The sequence below is a fragment of the Trachypithecus francoisi genome, unplaced genomic scaffold (genome assembly GCF_009764315.1).
Source record: "Trachypithecus francoisi isolate TF-2019V2 unplaced genomic scaffold, Tfra_2.0 Lachesis_group5, whole genome shotgun sequence".
In the NCBI taxonomy this organism is placed as follows: domain Eukaryota; kingdom Metazoa; phylum Chordata; class Mammalia; order Primates; family Cercopithecidae; genus Trachypithecus; species Trachypithecus francoisi.
Window position 1 is genome coordinate 53474581 of NW_022681470.1, and position 21904 is coordinate 53496484.

Genomic DNA, 21904 nt, shown 5'->3' on the forward strand with positions numbered 1-21904 from the left:
ATATTTCTCAACCGAAAAGCTTCTTTAATTAGCCAGAGATAAGGTATGTGTATTTAAGGGAAATACATTAAATAGGTCTGTACATTTTTCTTTCTGGAGAGCCTTCATACAAATTTATGCATCATATGATCCACAGGCATAATTTCATCTTCATTAACAAAGACCTTCTCGTCACATATCTCAGTCATCAGTTCTATCATTTGTTTTGACCTAGAAACCCTAATGGAATGTGTAATTATACTAAGAAGAGAATATAATTCAGTGATAAAAATTTATCTCTAATATGATTATTTGTTACAGTAAAACTTCTTTATACTTTCTTTAATTTTTGTTGCAAGTGAGACCTTGTGATTATCCAGACATTAAACATGGAGGACTATATCATGACAGCATGCGTAGACCATACTTTCCAGTACCTGTAGGAAAATATTTCTCCTATTACTGTGATGAACATTTTGAGACTCCTTCAAGAAGTTACTGGGATTACATTCATTGCACACAAAATGGATGGTCACCAGCAGTTCCATGCCTCAGTAAGTAAACCTCTGAACTGCTATACATTCATAAAACTTTCAAAGATGGAAGAGAAGAGGGCACTTAAGTGATTACACTTGTCTTATGTAACAGAAATAGGGCCAAGAAAAGAGTTGTTCAAGCAAAATGACCAAAATAGTTCTTTCCTATTATGAGGATTTCTTCTTGAAAATCACAGGAGAAATAAATATAGGGACTTGATGAGAATATCTATGTAATTTATACATCTTTTAATTACAAAAAGTAAAGATAAGTAATATTGGATATTGATATTTCTTTTTGTACAAACCTTTGTTAGTCACTTCAGTTCGTCTTCAGTTATACATTATTTTTGGATGTTTATGCAATCTTATTTAAATATTGTAAAAATAATTTTCATATACTATTTTGAGCAAATGTATGCTTCTCCTTTACTTTATTTATTTATCATTGTTATGGTCCTCAGGAAAATGTTATTTTCCTTATTTGGAAAATGGATATAATGAAAATAATGGAAGAAAGTTTGTACAGGGTAACGCTATAGAAGTTGCCTGCCATCCTGGGTACAGTCTTCCAAAAGAGCAGACCACAGTTACATGTACAGAGAATGGCTGGTCTCCTACTCCCAGATGCATCCGTGTCAGTAAGTACACTGCTCTGAAATCCCAGCATGTTCATGTCTTTCTAAATAACATAGATGACATTCTAAGACTCATCTATATTAACTGTGGCAAAATGTTTATGTCAACTTGTTTTGCCAGCAGACCTATTTCATTTTTGGTTTTTCAATTGTGTATAAATAAATATACAAATTTCTTGATAAGTACATAGTAAAATAAATTCTCCTATTAATGGGCATTAGTCAAGAATACAGTAAAATAATTTGAACACAATACTTGTTGGTTAAGTTAAGTCATAATGAAGTGGCATCACTGTCTGGGTAAATACCCGAGGTTCATTATCTCACACCAAGAAGATTAAGGGCATAGACACACACAAGGAGTGAGTTTAGGAGCACAGGTTTAATAGGCAAAAGAAAGAGAAAGGACAGCTACCTCTCTCGTGAGAGAGAACGGCACGTGAAAGTGAATCCCTGCCCCTGGTGGGGTGCACTGGATTTTATAAACAGTCTTGAGGAAACAGTGTCTGATTTACATAGGGCCCAAAGATTGGTTAGACCAGGAGTGATATTTACATAATATGCCGGGAAGCTGGCCGCCACACCCTAATGTTATTAAGCAAATGGGATCTTTGCCTGGCCAGCGCTGTATTGCCTTCTCCTTACTGTACACATGGCTGGCAAAGAAAAGGGAAGATGCAGCTACCATATGAACATGCCTAGTCCCAGGTATCCTTTTCCTATTGGCACAACTGCTGGCATTTCACCTTGCAAGCTGCCAGCTTGCTTGTCTATGTTTGCAGTTCAATTTTACAGGCTCCTCTTATTAGAAAGAAAATGATTTGGGGGCTGCTTTTCATTAAAAGGAAAAATCTTACCATAGACAACTGTACCCTCATTATCTGCCTAAACAATTTTTTCTTAACTCCTGTATCAATATTAATATGTACATTGGAATCAATCATTTGACTCAAAATAATTATATAATTTTTTTAAATAGAAAGTAAATATAGTGATAGCCAAAAATTCATATATTCAAGCAGTGATATGACATTTTTACAGTAAAACTATTTGACTTTCTCTAGTATATGTAAGTACAAATGGGTATTCTGGGATATTGTGCATATTCTGCTCTTACAAGGTTTCCTACAGTATTTATTTCAATATACATTTATATCAACAGTTCCTTCTTTTTTACATGTTGTTAATGATTGGTGATGTCACATTTTAATATTTACAAATTGAGTGGCTATGAAATGTTATAGCACTGTAGTGTAAATTTGCATTTCTTTCTTTTTTTAATTATACTTTAAGTTCTAGGGTACATGTGCACAACGTGCAGGTTTGTTACATATATATACATGTGCCATGATGGTGTGCTGCACCTATTAACTCATCATTTACATTAGGTATATCTCCTAATGCTATCCCTCCCCCTGACCCCCTCCCCACAATAGGGCCCGGTGTGTAATGTTCCCCTTCCTGTGTCCAAATGATCTCATTGTTCAATTCTCACCTATGAGTGAGAACATGCGGTATTTGGTTTTCTGTTCTTGTGATAGTTTCCTGAGAATGATGGCTTCCAGCTGCATCCATGTCCCTACAAAGGGCACAAACTCATCCTTTTTTATGGCTGCATATTATTCCATGGTGTGTACATGCCACATTTTCTTAATCCAGTCTGTCACTGATGAACATTTGTGCTGATTCCAAGTCTTTGCTATTGTGAATAGTGCCGCAATAAACGTATGTGTGCATGTGTCTTTATAGCAGCATGACTTATAATCCTTTGGGTATAACCCCAGTAATGGGATGGCTGGGTCAAATGGTATTTCTAGTTCTAGATCCTTGAGGAATCGCCACACTGTTTTCCACAATGGCTGAACTAGTTTACAGTCCCACCAACAGTGTAAAAGTTCCTGTTTCTCCACATCCTCTCCAGCACCTGTTGTTTCCTGACTTTTTAATGATTGCCATTCTAACTGGTGTGAGATGGTATCTCATTGTGGTTTGATTTGCATTTCTCTGATGACGAGTGATGATGAGCATTTTTTCATGTGTCTGTTGGCAGTATGAATGTCTTCTATTGAGAAGTGTCTGTTCATATCCTTTGCCCACTTTTTGATTTTTTTTTTTTTTCTTGTAAATTTGTTTGAGTTCTTTATAGGTTCTGGATATTAGCCCTTTGTCAGATGAGTAGATTGCAAAAATTTTCTCCCATTCTGTAGGTTGCCTCTTCACTGTGATGGTAGTTTCTTTTGCTGTGAAGAAGCTCTTTAGTTTACTTAGATCCCATTTGTAGATTTTAGCTTTTGTTGCCATTGCTTTAGATGTTTTAGACTTGAAGTCCTTGCCCATGCCGATATCCTGAATGGTATTCCTTAGGTTTTCTTCTAGGGTTTTTATGGTTTTAGGTCTAATATTTAAGTCTCTAATACATCTTGAATTAATTTTTGTGTAAGGAGTAAGGAGAGGATACAGTTTCAGCTTTCTACTTATGGCTAGCCAATTTTCCCAGCACCATTTATTAAATAGGGAATCCTTTCCCTATTTCTTGTTTTTGTCAGGTTTGTCAAAGATCAGAGGGCTGTAGATGTGTGGTACTATTTCTGAGGGCTCTGTTCTGTTCCATTGGTCTATATCTCTGTTTTGGTACCAGTACCATGCTGTTTTGGTTACTGTAGCCTTGTAGTATAGTTTGAAGTCAGGTAGTGTGATGCCTCTAGCTTTGTTCTTTTGGCTTAGGAGTGTCTTGGCAATGGGGGCTCTCTTTTGGTTCCATATGAACTTTAAAGCAGTTTTCTCCAATTCTGTGAAGAAACTCATTGGTAGCTTGATGGAGATGGCATTGAATCTATAAATTATGTTGGACAGTATGGCCATTTTTACAATATTGATTTTTCCTATCAATGAGCATGGTATGTTCTACCATTTGTTTGTGTCCTTTTTTATTTCACTGAGCAATGGTTTGTAGTTCTCCTTGAAGAGGTCCTTTATATCCCTTGTAAGTTGGATTCCTAGGTATTTCATTCTCTTTGAAGATATTGTGAATGGGAGTTCATTCATGATTTGGCTCTCTGTTTGTCTGTTACTGGTGTATAAGAATGCTTGTGATTTTTGCACCTCGATTTTGTATCGTGAGACTTTGCTGAAGTTTCTTATCAGCTTAAGGAGATTTTGGGCTGACACAATGGGGTTTTCTAAATATACAATCACGTCATCTGCAAACAGGGACAATTTGACTTCTTCTTTTCCTAACTGAATACCCTTGATTTCTTTCTCTTGCCTGATTGCCCTAGCCAGAACTTCCAACACTATGTTGCATAGGAGTGGTGAGAGAGGACATCCCTGTCTTGTGCCAGTTTTCAAAGGGAATTTTTCCAGTTTTTGCCCATTCAGTATGATATTGAATGTAGGTTTGTCATAAATAGCTCTTGTTATTTTGAGATGCATTCCATCAATAACAAATTTATTGAGCGTTTTTAGCATGAAGGGCTGTTGAATTTTGTCAAAGGCCTTTTCTGCATCCATTGAGATAATCATACAGTTCATGTCTTTGGTTCTGTTTATATGCTAGATTATGTTTATTTATTTGCATATGTTGAATCAGCCTTGCATCCCAGGGATGAAGCCCACTTGATCACGGTGGATAAGCTTTTTGATGTGCTGCTGGATTCGGTTTGCCAGTATTTTATTGCAGATTTTTGCATCGATGTTCATCAGGGATATTGGTCTAAAATTCTCTTTTTTTGTTGTATCCCTGTCAGGCTTTGATATCAGGATGATGTTGGCCTCATAAAATGAGTTAGGGAGGATTCCCTCTCTTTCTATTGATTGGAATGTTTCAGAAGGAATGGTACCAACTCCTCCTTGTACCTCTGGTAGAATTCAGCTGTGAATCCATCTGGTCCTGGACTTTTTTTGGTTGGTAGGCTATTAATTATTGCCTCAATTTCAGAACCTGCCCTTGGTACATTCAGGGATTCAACTTCCTGGTTTAGTCTTGGGAGAGTGTAAGTGTCCAGGAAATTATCCATTTCTTCTAGGTTTTCTAGTTTATTTGCATAGAGGTAGTTATTGTATTCTCTGATGGTAGTTTGTATTTCTGTGGGGTCAGTGGTCATTTTTTATTGTGTCTATTTGATTCTTCTCTCTTTTCTTCTTTATTAGTCTTGCTAGCGGTCTATCAATTTTGTTGATCTTTTCAAAAAACCAACTCCTGGATTCATTGATTTTTTGGAGGGTTTTTTGTGTCTCTATATCCTTCATTTCTGCTCTGATCTTAGTTATTTCTTGCCTTCTGCTAGCTTTTGAATGTGTTTGCTCTTGCTTCTCTAGTTCTTTTAATTGTGATGTTAGAGTGTCAATTTTAGATCTTTCTTGCTTTCTTTTGTGGGCATTTAGTGTTATAAATTTCCCTCTACACACTGCTTTAAATGTGTCCCAGAGATTCTGGTATGTTGTATCTTTGTTCTCATTGGTTTCAAAGAGCATCTTTATTTCTGCCTTCATATATGTACCCAGTAGTCATTCAGTACATTCAGTACTATGTACCCAGTAGTCATTCAGGAGCAGGTTGTTCAGCTTCCATGTAGTTGAACGGTTTTGATTGAGTTTCTTACTCATGAGTTCTAGTTTAATTGCACTGTGGTCTGAGAGACAGTTTGTTATAATTTCTGTTCTTTTACTTTTTCTGAGGAGTGCTTTACTTCCAACTATGTGGTCAATTTTGGAATAAGTGCTATGTGGTGCTGAGAAGAATGTATATTGTGTTGATTTGCAGTGGAGAGTTCTGTAGATGTCTATTAGGTCTGCTTGGTGCAGAGTTGAGTGCAATTCCTGGATATCCTTTTAACTTTCTGTCTCATTGATTTGTCTAATGTTGACAGTGGGGTGTTAAAGTCTCCCAATATTATTGTATGGGAGTCTAAGTCTCTTTGTAAATCACTAAGGACTTGCTTTATGAATATGGGTGCCCTCTATTGGTTAGCTCTTCCTGATAAATTGATCCCTTTACTGTTATGTAATGGCCTTCTTTGTCACTTTTGATCTTTGATGGTTTAAAGTCTGTTTTATCAGAGACTAGGATTGCAACCCCTGCTTTTTTTTTTGTTTTCCATTTGCTTGGTAGATCTTCCTCCATCCCTTTGTTTTGAGCCTATGTGTGTCTCTGCATGTGAGATGGGTCTCCTGAATACAGCAAACTGATGGGTCTTGACTCTATATCCAATTTGCCAGTCCGTGTCTTTTAATTGGACCATTTAGCCCATTTACATTTAAGGTTAATATTGTTATGTGTGAACTTGATCCTGTCATTATGATATTAGCTGGTTTTTTTGCTCATTAGTTGATGCAGTTTCTTCCTAGCATCGATGGACTTTACATTTTGACATGTTTTTGCAATGGCTGGTACCGGTTGTTCCTTTCCATGTTTAGGGCTTCCTTCTGGATCTCTTGTAGGGCATGCCTGGTGGTGACAAAATCTCTAAGGATTTGCTTATCTGTAAAGGATTTTATTTCTCCTTCACTTATGAAACTTAGTTTGGCTGGATATGAAATTCTAGGTTTAAAATTCTTTTCTTTAAGAATGTTGAATATTGGCCCCCACTCTCTTCTGGCTTGGAGAGTTTCTGCTGAGAGATCTGCTGTTAGTCTGATGGGCTTCCCTTTGTGTGTAACCGACCTTTCTCTATGGCTGCCCTTAACATATTTTCTTATTTCAACTTTGGTGAATATGACAGTTATGTGTCTTGGAGTTGCTCTTCTCAAGGAGTATCTTTGTGGCATTCTCTGTATTTCCTGAATTTGAATGTTGGCCTGCCTTACCAGGTTGGGGAAATTCTCCTGGATGATATCTTGAAGAGCGTTTTCCAACTTGGTTCCATTTTCCCCGTCACTTTCAGGCACACCAATCAGATGTAGATTTGATCTTTTCACATAATCCCATATTTCTTGGAGGCTTTTTTCATTTCCTTTTACTCTTTTTTTCTCCACACTTCTCTTCTCACTTCATATCATTCATTTGATCTTTAATCGCTGATACGCTTTCTTCCAGTTGATCGAGTTGGTTACTGAAGCCTGTGTATTTGTCACATATTTCTCATATTATGGTTTTCATCTCTGTCAGTTCTTTTAAGGTCTTCTCTGCATTGATTATTCTAGTTATCCTTTCATGTATTCTTTTTTCAAGGTTTTTAGTTTCTTTGCTCTGGTTACGTAGTTCCTCCTTTAGCTCTGAGAAGTTTGAATGACTGAAGACTTCTTCTGTCAACTCGTGAAAGTCATTCTCCATCCAGCTTTGTTCTGTTGCTGGCGATGAGCTGCATTCCTTTGGAGGGGGAGATGCCCTCTGATTTTTTGAATTTCCAGCTTTTCTGCACTGCTTTTCCCCCATCTTTGTGATTTTATCTGCCGTTGGTCTTTGATGTTGGTGACATACTGATGGGGTTTTGGTGTGGGTGTCCTTTCTGTTTGTTAGTTTTCCTTCTAACAGTCAGGACCCCCAGCTGCAGGTCTGTTGGAGATTGCTTGAGATCCACTCCAGACCCTGTTTGCCTGGGTATCAGCAGTGGAGGCTGCAGAAGATAGAATATTGCTGAACAGCGAGTATTGCTGTCTGATTCTTGCTCTGGAAGCTTCATCTCAGGGGTGTATCCCACCGTGTGAGTTGTCGGTCTGCACCTAGTGAAGGATGTCTCCCAGTTAGGCTACTCAGGGGTCAGGGACCCACTTGAGCAGACAGTCTGTCCATTCTCAGATCTCCACCTCCATGCTGGGAGATCCACTGCTCTCTTCAAAACTATCAGACAGGGGCATTTACCTCTGCTGAGGTTTCTGCTGCTTTTTGTTTAGCTATGCCCTGTCCGCAGAGGAGGAGTCTACAGAGGCAGGCCAGCCTCCTTCAGCTCCAGTGGGCTCCACCCAATTCGAGCTTCCTGGTGGCTTTGTTTACCCACTTAAGCCTCAGCAATGGCAGGCGCCCCTCTCCCAGCTTTGCTGCCACCTTGCAATTAGATCTCAGACTGCTGTGCTAGCAATGAGGGAGGCTCCATGGCCATGGGACCCTCCTGGTCAGATGTGGGATATAATCTCCTAGTGTGCCATTTGCTAAGACCTTGGTAAAGTGCAGTGTTAGGGTGGGAGTTACTTGATTTTCCAGGTGTTGTCTGTCTCATTTTCCCTTGGCTAGGAAAAGGGATTCCTTTCCCCCTTGCGCTTCCCAAGTGAGTCGATGCCTCACCCTGCTTCAGCTCTTGCTGGTCGGGCTGCAGCAGCTGACCAGCACAGATTGTCCAGCACTCCCCAGTGAGATGAACCCCGTACCTCAGTTGAAAATGCAGAAATCGCCTGTCTTCTGTGTCACTCACGCTGGGAGCTGGAGGCTGGAGCTGTTCCTATTCGGCCATCTTGGGCGTGCCCCCAAATTTGCATTTCTTTTACCACCAACTGGGTTTAGAATATATATTCACAGTTTAATTGGTATTTAATGATTCTAATCTTTGGAAATGCAGTTTGATTTTTTTTTGTTTACCTTTTTGTGAGTTTTGGTATTATTAGTTGGAATCATCTTAATAATTCTGAATATAAAATCTCTTTTAATTATATGTAATGCAAATGCATTCTCTTTGTGGCTAGTACGTTTCTTTCCTTTTTTTTTTTTTTTTTTTTTTTTTTTGAGACAGAGTCTCGCTCTGTCCACCTGGCTGGAGTGCAGTGGCGCTATCTCAGCTCACTGCAAGCTCCACCTCCCGGGTTCCCGCCATTCTCCTGCCTCAGCCTCCCAAGTAGCTGGGACTACAGGCACCCGCCACGGCGCCCGGCTTTTTTTTGTATTTTTAGTAGAGACGGGGTTTCACCGTGGTCTCGATCTCCTGACTTTGTGATCCGCCTGCCTCGGCCTCCCAAAGTGCTGGGATTATAGGCGTGAGCCACCGCGCCCGGCCTTTTCTTTCCTTTTTTATGCATTATGAACATAAGTTGCTCATTTTACTACATACTAGTCAATCTTTTTTCATGATGAATGTTATGTTTCTTGTTTCTATTTAAAGGAATATTTCAAAAACACAGAGCCACTATACTATTCTTTATTCTAAAAGTTTATATGTTATCTTTTCTCATTTTAAAAATATTTTGTGTTGATCATATTCATGATAATGGTTGTATTTCATTTCTAAATAAAATACGGTAAACTCAACATTTCCCTAACAATTTTTGTAGTGCCTTTCTCATACAGTATATTTTTTATTGTATATTTTGTACATTGTGCATGTATATACACACACAATGACTATTATTCTGAATATTCTCCACTACTAGTAAACAATTTTTTAACCAGCATTGCAGTAACCCTCTGTTGAATTTTATTTATTTATTTTATTTTGTTATTTTATTTTGAGACAGAATCTCACTCTGTCACCCAGATTGGAGTGCAATGTCACAATTTTGCCTTGCTGCAACCTCCACTTCCTGAATTTTAATTAGGATAGGTTTTTAATAAGTATGGATATGACTTTTCACCCTAATAGTGACCTTTCACCCAAATCTTTTTGCTTCATCAGTTTCTTTTTTGTGTCTCATCATTCAGTGTCAGATGATACCATTGCTTTCATTTTTTTCTTCATAGATTAATTGAGGCTAATAATATGCCTTGATGAGATATGCAATTTCTCCTGATATCGAACAGCTCAATCAAGGTTTATGCCTCTTGCTTTGGTTTTGGAGCTGATTGTAGAATCAACTATTTATTCTTTCTCTCTCTCTCTTTCTTTCTTTCTTTCTTTTCTTTCTTTCTTTCTTTCCTTGTTTCTTTCTTTCTTTCTCCCTTCCTTCCTTCATTTCTTTTCTTTCTTTCTTCTTTCTTTTTCTTTCCTTCTTTCTTTTTCCTTTCTTCCTTTCTTTGTTTACCTTTCTCTTTTTCTTTTTTCTCTTATTTCTCTTCCTTTCTTTTTCTTTCTCTTCCTTTCTCTCTCTTTCTTTCTTTCTTTCTTTCTTTCTTTCTTTCTTTCTTTCTTTCTTTCTTTCCCTTCCTCCCCTCTCTCCCATTCCTCCCTTCCTTCCTTCCTTCCTTCCTTCCTTCCTTCCTTCCTTCCTTCCTCCCTTCCTTCCTTCCTTCTGTCCCAAGTTTTTCTGGCTCAAGTTATTCTTAAGAATGTTTCTATTTTACTCTTCATGCTAGACCCTGTACTTTAGTCAGGTTGTTTGGCTGCTTTACAGTGGTCATATAATTAACAAGTCTTAACTTTATCTTCAGATTGAGATATCAACATTATATTTTCAATGGACAGTCAATTGTCAGTGAATCACAGTACTTTTCAATTTAATAAAATCTAAATTCCTCATAACCATGTTGTGAAAATATGCAGAAAAAAATTTGGCTGGGCGTGGTGGCTCACTCCTGTAATCCCAGCACTTTGGGAGGCCAAGGCGGGTGGATCATAAGGTCAGAAGATTGAGACCATCCTGGCAAACATGGTGAAACCCTGTCTCTACTAAAAATACAAAAAAAATTAACCAGGTGTGGTGGCGGGTGCCTGTAGTCCCAGCTTCTCGGGAGGCTGAGGCAGGAGAATGGCATGAACCTGGGAGGTGATGGAGCTTGCAGTGAGCAGAGATCATGCCACTGCACTCCAGCCTGGGTGACAGAGCAAGACTCCATCTCAAAAAAAAAAAAAGAAAAAAAAATTAAATATACTTGTGTGAGTACAATAGATATATATCGAAGTGTATCCTATATGAGTGCAAACTGGCTGCAGTTTCCTTTAAAATAGTCATTTAAAGAAAAAGAATTGCCAGATAAATCACAGAATATAAATTTCTCTTGACTTGTAAAACTTGAATTACTAGTGCCATCTGAATGATTCTTCTGAAGCTGGATAGAGTAGTCTCTCCTTACATGTGAAAGTAAAAGGCTGCGTTAGTCCCTCTTATTCATGTGGGACATGTTCTAGGCTCCCCAGTAGATTCTTGAAACGATTAATAGTGTAAAACCCAAGTAGACTATGTTTTTCCACCTGATAACTTGGAAGACTACTAAGTAACTAACAGGCAGGTAGTATAAACTATGGATACACTAGACAAGAAAGGATTCATGCTCTGGGGAGAATGGAGCTGAATGGCATAGGATTTTGTCACACTACCCAGAACACCTTTTTTTATTGCTAAGTATTATTTCGTTGTATCATGCATCACAGTCTGTTAATCCATTCACTTGTTGAAGGCCATTTGCATTGTTTTTGGCATTTGTGAATCATGCTGGTAAGAAAAATATTCATCTACAGTTTTTATATAAACATAAATTTATTCATCATGGATACATATCTAGGAGTGGGTTTGTTGGGTAAATGGTGTGTGTGTGTGTGTGTGGTTTTCTTATTATTATACTTTAAGTTCTGGGATACATGTGCAGAATGTGCGGTTTGTTGCATAGGTATACATGTGTCATGGTGTTTTGCTGCACCCATCAACCAACCCCTCATCTAGGTTGTAAACATCACATGTATTAGCTATTTGTCCTAATGCTATCTTTCCTCTTTCCCCCCACACCTCAACAAGCCCTGGTATGTGATATTCCCCTCCCTGTGTCCACGAGTTTTCATTGATCAACTCCTACTTATGAGTGAGAATATGTGGTGTTTTGTTTTCTGTTCCTGTGTTAGTTTGCTGAGGATAATGGTTTCCAGCTTCGTCCCTGTCCCTGCAAAGGACACTAACTCATTCAATTTATGGCTGCATAGTATTCCATGGTGTATATGTGCTACATTTTCTTTATCCAATCTATCATTGATGGGCATTCGGGTTGGTTCTAAGTCTTTGTTACTGTAAATAATGCTGCGATAAACATATGTTTGCACTTGTCTTTATAGTAGAATGATTTATAATCCTTTGGGTATATACCCAGTAATGGGATTGCTGGGTTAAATGTTATTTCTGGTTCTAGATCCTTGACGAGTTGCCACACTGTCTTCCACTATGGTTGAAGTAATTTACACTCCCACCAACAGAGTAAAAGTGTTCCTATTTCTCCACATCCTCACCAGCACCTGTTGTTTCCAGATGTTTTAATGATTGGCATTCTTACTGGCATGAATTGGTTTCTTATTGTGGTTTTGATTTGCATTTCTCTAATGGCCAGTGATGATGAGCTTGTTTTCATGTGTTTGTTGACTGCATAAATGTCTTCTTTTGAGAAGTGTCTGTTCATATCCTGTGCCTACTTTTGGATGGGGTTGTTTGTTTTTCTCTGATAAATTTGTTTAAGTTCCTTGTAGATTGTTGATATTAGATCTCTGTCAGATGGATAGATTGCAAAAATTTTCTCCCATTCTGTAGACTGCCTGTTCACTTTGATGATAGTTTATTTTGCTGTGCAGAAGCTCTTTAGTTTAATTAGATCCCACTTGTCAATTTTGGCTTTTGTTGCCATAGCTTTTGGTGTTTCAGTCATGAAGTCTTTGCCCATGCCTATGTCCTGAACAGTACTGCCTAGGTTTTCTTCTAGGGTTTTTATGGTTTTAGGTCTTACATTTAAGCCTTTAATCTATCATGAGTTAATTTTTGTATTAGGTGTAAGGGAAGGATCCAGTTTCAGTTTTCTGCATATGGCTAGCCAATTTTCCCTGCACCATTTATTCAATAGAGAATCTTTTCCCTATTGCATGTTTTTGTCAGGTTTGTTGAAGAGCAGATGGTTGTAGGTGTGTGGTGTTATTTCTGAGGCCTATGTTCTGTCCCATTGGTCTATATATCTGTTTTGGTACAAGTACCATGTTATTTTGGTTACTGTGGTCTTGTAGTGTAGTTTGAAATCAGGTAGCGTGATCCCTCAGCTTTGTGCTTTTTGATTAGGATTTTCTTGGCTATATGGGACATTTTTTTGACTTCATATGAAGTTTAAAGTAGTTTTCTTAGTTCTGTGAAGAAAGATAATGATAGCTAGATGGGAATAGAACTGAATGTATCAACTACTTTGGGCAATATGACCATTTTCACGATGTTGAGTCTTCCTATCCATGAGGATGGAATGTTTTTCTATTTATTTGGGCCCTCTCTTATTTCCTCAAGAAGTGGTTTGTAGTTCTCCTTGAAGAGGTCTTTCGCATCTATTGTGAGTTGTATTTCTAGGTATTTTTTGTTTGTTTGTTCACTCATGATTTGGCTTTCTGTTTGTCTTTATTGATGTATAGGAATGCTTGTGATTTTTGCACATTGATTTTGTATCCTGAGACTTTCCTGAAGTTACTCATCAGCTCAAGGAGTTTCTGGGCTGGGACGATGGGGATTTCTAAATAGACCATCATGTCATCTGCAAATAGAGACAACTTGACTTCCTCTTCCTATTTGAATACCTTTTATTTCTTTCTCTTGCCTAATTGCCCGGTCCAGAACTTCCAATACTATGTCAATAATAGACAGATCGATGAGACAGAAAATTAATAAGGATATTCCAGATTTGAACTCAACTCTGGACCAAGCAGACCTAATAGACATCTACAGAACTCTCCACCACAAGTCAACAGAATATACATTCTTCTCGGCACCACATAGAACTTACTCTAAAATAAACCACATAATTGGAAGTAAAACATTCCTCAGCAAATGCAAAAGAATGAAAATCTTAACAAACAGTCTCTCAGATCAGAATGTAATCAGATTAGAAATCAGGATTAAGAAACTCATTCAAAACTACACAACTACATGGAAACTGAACAACCTGCTACTGAATGACTACTGGGTAAATAATGGAAATACTGCAGAAGTAAATAAGTTCCTTGAGACCAACGAGAAGACAGACACAACATACCAGAATATCTGGGACACAGCTAAAGCAGTGTTTAGAGGAAAATTTATAGCACTAAATGCCCATATCAGAAAGTGAGAAAGATCTAAAATCGACACCCTAACACCTCAATTAAAAGAATTAGAGAAGCAAGAGCAAACAAATTCAAAAGCTAGCAGAAGACAAGAAATAACTGAGATCAGAGCAGACCTGAGGGAGACAGAGACACAAAAACCCTTCAAAAATCAATGCATCCAGAAGCTGTTTTTTTTAAAAGATTAATAAAGTACACTACTAGCCATACTAATAAAGAAGAAAAGAGAGAAGAATCAAATAGACACAATAAAAGTGATAAAGAGGGTATCCCCACTGATCCCAGAGAAATACAAACTACCATCAGAGAATACTATAAACACCTCTACACAAATAAACTATAAAATCTGTAAGAAATGGAAAAATTCCTGGACACATACACACTCCCAACACTAAAGCAGAAAGAAGTCGAAACCCTGAATGACCAAACACAAGTTCTGAAATTGAGGCAGTAATTAATAGCCTACCAACCAAAAATAGCCCAGGACCAGATGGATTCACAGCCAAATTCTACCAGAGGTACAAAGAGGAGTTGGTACCATTCCTTTGGAAATTATTTCAAACATAGGAAAAGGACTCCTCCTTAACTCATTTTATGAGGCCAACATTATCCTGATATCAAAACCTGGCAGAGACACAACAGAAAAAGAAAATTTCAGTCTAACATCCCTGCTTATTCACCATGAGCAAGTTGGCATTATCTCTGTGATGCAAGGCTTTTTTAGCACACACAAATCAATAAATGTAATCCATCTCATAAACAGAACCCATGACAAAAAAACCACATAATTATCTCAATAGATGCAGAAAAGGCCTTCAATAAAATTCAACACCCTTCATGGTAAAAACACTCAATAAACAAGGTTGATGGAACATGTCTCAAAATAATAAGAGCTATATTTTAAAAACCCACAGCAAATATCATACTAAATATGTGTGTTTATTTTTATAAGAAATAGACAAACTGTTTTCCTGAGTGATCATATGTTCTAGCTTCACATACTCAGTGTATGCGAATTCCAATTGTTTCTCAACCTTGCCAGCCTTTGAGATAGTGTTTTTTTCCCATTAAATTATCCATTCTAATATGTGTGTGATAGTATTGCATTCCCTAGTGACTGATGCTGCTTAGCGTCTTCTGTGTACTTATTTACCATCTATGTACCTCCTTTGGTGAATACTGTCTAAATTTTGCCCACTTTTCATTGAGTTGTTTCTTCCATTACTGAATTTTGAGACTACATAATATATTGTGGCTACAAGTCCTTCAATGAGTAAATATTCTGCAAATATTTTTCTTGCATCTGTAGCTTTACTTTTCTTTCCCCTAACAGTCCCTTTCAATGAGCAAAAATATGTAATTTTGATGTTATCAAATTTTTCATTTATAGATTATGCTCTTTGTGTCACCTAAAATTTCCTTGCCTAAACCAGGGACATATTCAGTTCTAGAGGTTAATATTTTACACTTAGCTATATGACCAATTTTGAGTTAATTTTTGTATGAGGTATGAGGAATACGTAGAGGGTTATTATTTTGCATTTGGATGCCTTACTGTTCCAGTATCACTTGTTTAAAAGACTATGTTTTCTTTATTGAATTGTCTTTGCTCTTTTTTTAAATTGAAAACATCCTTGTCTTGTTATATGTATTTATGTTTGTGGAGGGGATCCTTGAGGAAATTACCAGTGGAAGAAATTACTAACTCAGGAAACTCTTCCTGTTTGGTCAGTCACATTCAGTTAGTCCTGAAGGAGTTGCTAGTGGAATCTCAGCAAGCCTAACTCAGGGTAACCATCTGCTCTTCAATCTTTCGCAGGGTTCACCCACTGAACTCCTGATCAAAGGTCATCCCTCTCCAGCTTGAGTGGATCAAAGATGACAAGGGCCAATGGAACCAAGTTTGAGCCTTGCCAGGTCAATACTTGGGTCCTGAGTATGGTGACTAGTATCTGTGTTTTGTTGTGTGTGTATTATTCCAGCCAGAATGGGAAACGCTAATTCAGTTCCTCCAGGCAGTCCAATGGGGCTGGTGGCTTTGAGATTATTAAACTCTTTCTCTGCTGCAAACCCCACTGTTTCAGTGTATTGTTCTGTTGCTGTGCAGCAAGCATACAAATCTGACAATCTCGTAACTATTTGTGGCAAGTCAGGTAGAGGGCACTCTCCTTGAGGGCATTTACTCACAGCCTAGTGCCCCCTTGCCACTGGGGCAGACCCAGAGACGAGCCCTAGCGACTTCTCAGTTCTGATGAGCTAAGGGCTGTCCCTTAGTTCTCCCCAAGTAACCCACAATGCAACACTGATTGGCTGCATCTTCCAAAATTGAAAGACCTTTGTCTATCATTTCGTGAAACAAAAAAAGATTATCTTATTTTTTAGCATAGCTTGACTTTAATACTCACTGGGTTTCAGAGAACGGTGGCCCCTGCATGGTTCTCATGCTTAGAGTACCATCCTGTAGCTAGATTTGTTTTGTAAGAAGGAAGAGGAATGAGATGAAATCCCCTATGTATAATGTTTTATGTTGCTTTGGAAAAGTGAAACAATGTAGAAAAAGGTAAAATCATGATAAAGCAAGAAATTAAAAACTGTTTGGACTGATTTACAAGAAAAAGATGATGATGCTATGGTGGTTCAGTTAAAGGAACCTATGACTTCCCCTCCTCCACCTTATGGGGGAGCTGCAGCAGCACTACTGGCACCTCTCCAGAGTCCCCACCACCAAAAAGTCACAAATCCAGGGCAACAGGTATGATCTCTGCTTCTTATTCCCAACAGGGGACTCCATTTAGCCAGGGTGTCACTCTGGTTCAGAGAGGCTGTTTCCTCATAACAACTGCTTATAGGAGGTGTTGCTGCCACAGGTCAGCCTATAGGATTTATACTGGTTTATTCTCTGTTCTCCACTTCCAACCTACTTAATTAGAAAACTAATATGACTGTTTACTGAGAAGATCTAAAGTTTACAGAAGGAACAGGATTGAAAAAAATATATATAAAGATCCAAAGTATATGGAGAATCTATTCTCCTCTGTATTTGCCACCCACAACCCTACTTGAGCAGATACTCAAAATTTGCTCAATATTTTGTTGAGTTCGGAGAAGCAAAGTATGGTTTTAGATAAAACTAAGGAAAAGGCTGATCTTATTCACACTGACTCTCCCAGTAATCCAGTAAGGGCAACTGCTCAGATTGCAGTTCCCACCTCTGACCTGGGATGAAATATAAATACTGGAGATAGATTTAACCTCAAACATAATCAAGACTGCATTTTGATCAGCCTCTGGAAGGGAGTGCCCAAGCAAAGCAGCCTCAATAAGATCCAGGAGATCAAGCAGAAGCCTAATGAGGGTTGCTTTGGAATTCTTAGAAAAAGTCTTTGAAGCTTTCAGGCAATAAATGGATATTGACCCAGAAGCCCCAGAAAATTTAATGATAGCTAACATGATGTTTATCCAACAAAGTGCCCCAGCTATGCAGAGAAAGTTACAAAATGTAGCTGAGGCTTTGGACATGTTTATGTCTCAATTAGTGAAGATTGGTTTTAATGTATTTACTGATCACAAAACATAAGGAATAATGAACAGGCAAGCTGAATTGTTAGCTGTAACTCTGACCCTAGTAGTCCCTGGACCACAACAAGGGCTGCCATCAGACACTCCATCTATGGTAGGACCACCTGGGCCCCCAAAAGTCAATAAAAAGGCATATCCCATTGCAGGTCCTAAGCAGTGTCCTTACTGCAACAGGGGGGACACTGAAAGGAAAATTGCCCACGCCTTACAAAGCCTAATGTTAAACAGAGTCAACCTTCTGCCCACCGAATGCCTGGGATAGCTGGGGAGCTTGAGAGAGATACTGAAGAAAAAGACCAGAAACGGTGGCATCCGGGGACTTTCTCCTGACCCAAACAACACCCTCCATATTTCCCATATGGGACTCCAGATCCTGATGATGGTGAGAAATCAGCTTCTGGACTTTCTAGTAGACATGGTGTCTCCTATTTGGTGTTAAATATCTGGTTGTCTAAACTTTCCTCAGAAACTATGAAGGTGACTGAAATCTCGGAAAAACTTCTGATGAGGTCATTCCTCCAAATTTTGGATTGTCAACTAGAGCAAGATCATTTAAAGCAGAGCTTTTTGGCTGTGTGAGGTGGCTCACTTCTGTAATCCCAGCAATTTGAGGCTGAGGTGGGTGGATCGTGAGGTGAGGAGATCGAGACCATCCTGATCGTCTTGGCTAACACAGTGAAATGCCATCTCTGCTAAAAATACAAGAAATTAACTGGGCATGGTGTTAGGCATTTGTAGTCCCAGCTACTTGGGAGGCTGAGGCAAGAGAATGGAGTGAACCTGGGAGGCAGAGCTTGCAGTGAGCCAAGATCATGCCACTGCACTCTAGCCTGGGGGACAGAGCAAGACTCTGTCTCAAAAAAAAAAAAAAAAAAGCAGAGTTTTTCTGTACATCTGCCGATGTCCTATCCCTTTGTTGGGGCAAGTCCTTTTTTTTTTTTTTTTTTTTTGAGACAGAGTCTTGCTCTGTCACCCAGGCTAGAGTGCAGTGGCACGATCTTGGCTCATTGCAACCTCCGCCTCATGGGCTCAAGGAGTTCTGCCTTAGCCACCCGAGTAGCTGGGATTACAGGTGTGCGCCACCACAGCTAGCTAATTTTTGTATTTTTAGTAGAGACGGGGTTTCACCATGTTGGCCTGGCTGGTCTCGAACTCCTGACATCAAGTAATCTGCCTCACTTGACTTCCTAAAGTGCTAGGAGCTGTGATTACAGGTGTGAGCCACCGTCCCCGGCCTGTTGGGGCAAGTACTCTTAACCAAACTAAATGCTAAGATTACTTTTTCTCTGAGGATTATTGCACATCCAGGTGCTTTCAGACGAAGTATGTGTTCTGCAGGTCACATTATTACAACTGGAGATCCTTGAAAGTGCCTGCAGCCTTGAAGAGATACTCCAAAACGTTAATCCAGAAGCATGGGCAGATGGGAGGCCAGGGAAAACAAAAACTGCATCTCCAGTGCAAGCCAAGTTTTGTGCAGGGGTAACACTGTCAAATCTAAAACAGTATCCTTTGAGAGAAAAGGCATAGCAATGCATTTAGCCTCTGCTAATGGCCTTCCTGCAATACAGGAAGAATTCTTCATTTCCCATGAAATATACCTGTCTTGCCAGGACAAAGAAATGGGACTGAGGAATATTGGTTTGTACAGGATTTGAGGGCTACTAGCCAAATTTTCAAAACCATTTATCTGGTGATACCCAATGCTTATACATTATTCATGACTTTAACCAGTGAGTTGTACTTGTGTTCAGTCTTGGATCTGAAGGATGCCTTCATCTGTATTCCCCTGAGTCCAGAGTCCCATGCAGTGTTTGTCTTTGAATAGGAAGACTCTGACACCAAAGTTAAATGGTGGTATTGTTGGACAGTGCTTCCTCAAGGCTTCAAAACCTCACTAACCATCTGGGGGAAATACATGCTAAGGAGTTTCTGGACCTTCGGTTGAAAAATGAGACTTTGCTTACATATGTTGATGGCATATTAGTAGCCGGCACAACTAAGGCAAATTGACCAGACTACTATACTGACTTTACATTTTTTGTCTGGATGAGGATCCAGAGTATCCAAGAAAAAAGCACAAATCTTGAAACCCTCAGTTACATATCTTAGGTTTGAACTTTCTCAGGAGCAGAGCAATCTGCTTTTGGACTGGAGAGAAGCTCTTGTCAGGGTGGCCAGATTCAGGACATGGCAGCAGCTGTGAGGGGTTTTTAGATGGCTGGATGTGGCCATGTTTCATTTTCTTATTTTGGGCTGATAGCAAAATGTCCCTGTGAAGCCCTAAGACCAGACACTTGACTTCTAGAATGGACTAAGGAATGTCAAAAGGCCTTTCTAACCATTAAATATAAATTATTAATGGACCTGACTACTGGGACTGCCTGAACTAAGAAAGCCATTTAATTTGTTCATACATGAGAGAGAAGGGGTGGGTTTAGGAGTACTAACCCAAGACTTGGGGGATATCATGAGACCTGTAGCCTACTTTTCAAAACAGCTAGACATTGTTATGATGGGTTGGACTTCTTGTCTCTGAGCCATTGGCACCCTTGTGATCTTCTCCAGGAGGCAGAGGAGTTCGCTTTGGGTTAACCTAGCACAGTACACACCCCACACTGTGTATATGATTTGTTGGAACAGAAGTGGAGCTACTGATTTACTTCTAGAAGAATGAATAGATTTCAGGCCATCCTCCTGGATAATCCTAGTGTTACTCTGAGAGCCGTTTCTACTCTAATTCCTGCTAAATATACCTATACATGATTGTATATAAATTATTGAGCAAGTGTGTTCTATTCAACCAGACATGACCAAAATTCCCTTTAAAAACCTGGACTTAGAAATATTTACTGAGGAAAGCAACCTTATGAACCACGGACAACAGAAGGCTGAGTATGCTATGGTAACCCTGTGACAACTCCTAGATGCAGAGACACTCCTTTGAGGTTCATCAGCACAGAAGGCAGAACTTAGAGTCCTAATCAGGGCATCCCAACTAGGTAAAGACTCATGAGTCACCTATTACTCTGCTTCCAGGTATGTTTTTATTGTTGTCCATGCTTACGGGGCTATTTGGAAAGAAAGGGGACTCTTAACCTTTAATGATTAAAAAAAAAATAAGCATGCTAAAGAAATCAGAGCCTGGCTAACGGCAGTCTTGGTACCCAAGAAAGTAGCTATAATACACAACCCTGGACATCAGTGGATGGAGAATTTCGTAGCAAGAAAAAAAAAATCACTAGGCAGACCAGGCCACTAAAAGGGTGACCAAAGAAAAAAAAACGCCCAAAGCTTTGCTAGTGCCATTAATCCCTGAAATAAACTTCAGCCTAAAGTCCATACCTATTTGGAAGAAGATCTAAAATCACTCGTTGAGGCTTTGACTCCAATCAAAGAACCCAAACTGAGTAGATATGTAACACAGAAGAAAAGGTTCTAGTACCCAAGTATCTTATGACAGGTATCATCAAAGACATACATGATACCACACAGTATGGCAGGCATGCCACCCTTCAACTGATCCAGGACTACGTGTTTGGGACACACTTAAAGAAGATGATCCAAAAGATAATTTTTAAATACCTACTTTGTGTCCAGAACAGTCTTAAGACTGGTCTTCCACCCCAAGTACCAGGGATTTAAGCAAGAGGTTCAAGGCTAATAGAGGACTGGCAAATTGATTATACTGTGATGCCAAGGGTTGCAGGAAATTTTAAATACTTGTTTGTATTCGTACATATATTTTCAAGATAAATGAAAGCATTCCCCTGCAAGACCAAGAGAATGTCTGAGGTTATGAAAGCCTTGGTAGAGAAGATTATCTTCAGGTTTGGATGGCCTGTCTTCATCCAGTGTGAATATATTGCAACTTTTGTAGCCTAGGACACCATGTATTCCAGGTTCTCTGCATAATCTGGAATCTTCATACAGTCCGGAGACTGAAGTCTACTGAAAAAACTGAAAAGATAAATCATACTATAAAAAACAAAACAAACTTTAGGTAGGATTTGCCAATAAACTAACAGCCTGGAATAACATTCTGTTCATTGCTCTGCTCAGAGTAAGGTTGGCCCCCAACAGTGAGCTTAAATTAAATCCTTTATAAATTTTATATGGGAGATCATTCTTCTGTTCTCTTCTCAGACTAAGGAATGCCAATAATGTACACATAAAGAAATTAGATATTATCAAATATACACAATCTTTAGCTTGCACTTTAATTGCTATTAATGAGTTTGTGGTTCCAGCAGATTGTGGTATCCAGCTGACATTCTCTTTCATCGCCTCCAACCCAGAGACTGGGTTCTGCTCAAGACCAGGA

The 21904-nt window shown here is 38.9% G+C and overlaps 1 protein-coding gene across 6 annotated transcripts in view; it reads left to right on the forward strand.

The window, feature by feature from the left end:
• The window catches only part of CFH (complement factor H), a 175052-nt gene that overhangs the window by 38432 nt on the left and 114716 nt on the right, over nt 1–21904 (forward strand). For 5 of the 6 annotated variants that reach the window (XM_033200639.1, XM_033200640.1, XM_033200641.1 and 2 more), the window contains exons 8-9: nt 339–533; nt 980–1156. In XM_033200639.1, the coding sequence (XP_033056530.1) occupies nt 339–533; nt 980–1156 (372 nt within the window). Of the gene's footprint in view, nt 1–338; nt 534–979; nt 1157–15820; nt 16072–21904 lie in introns of those variants that run through there. The other variant, XM_033200645.1, reaches the window with a different exon arrangement.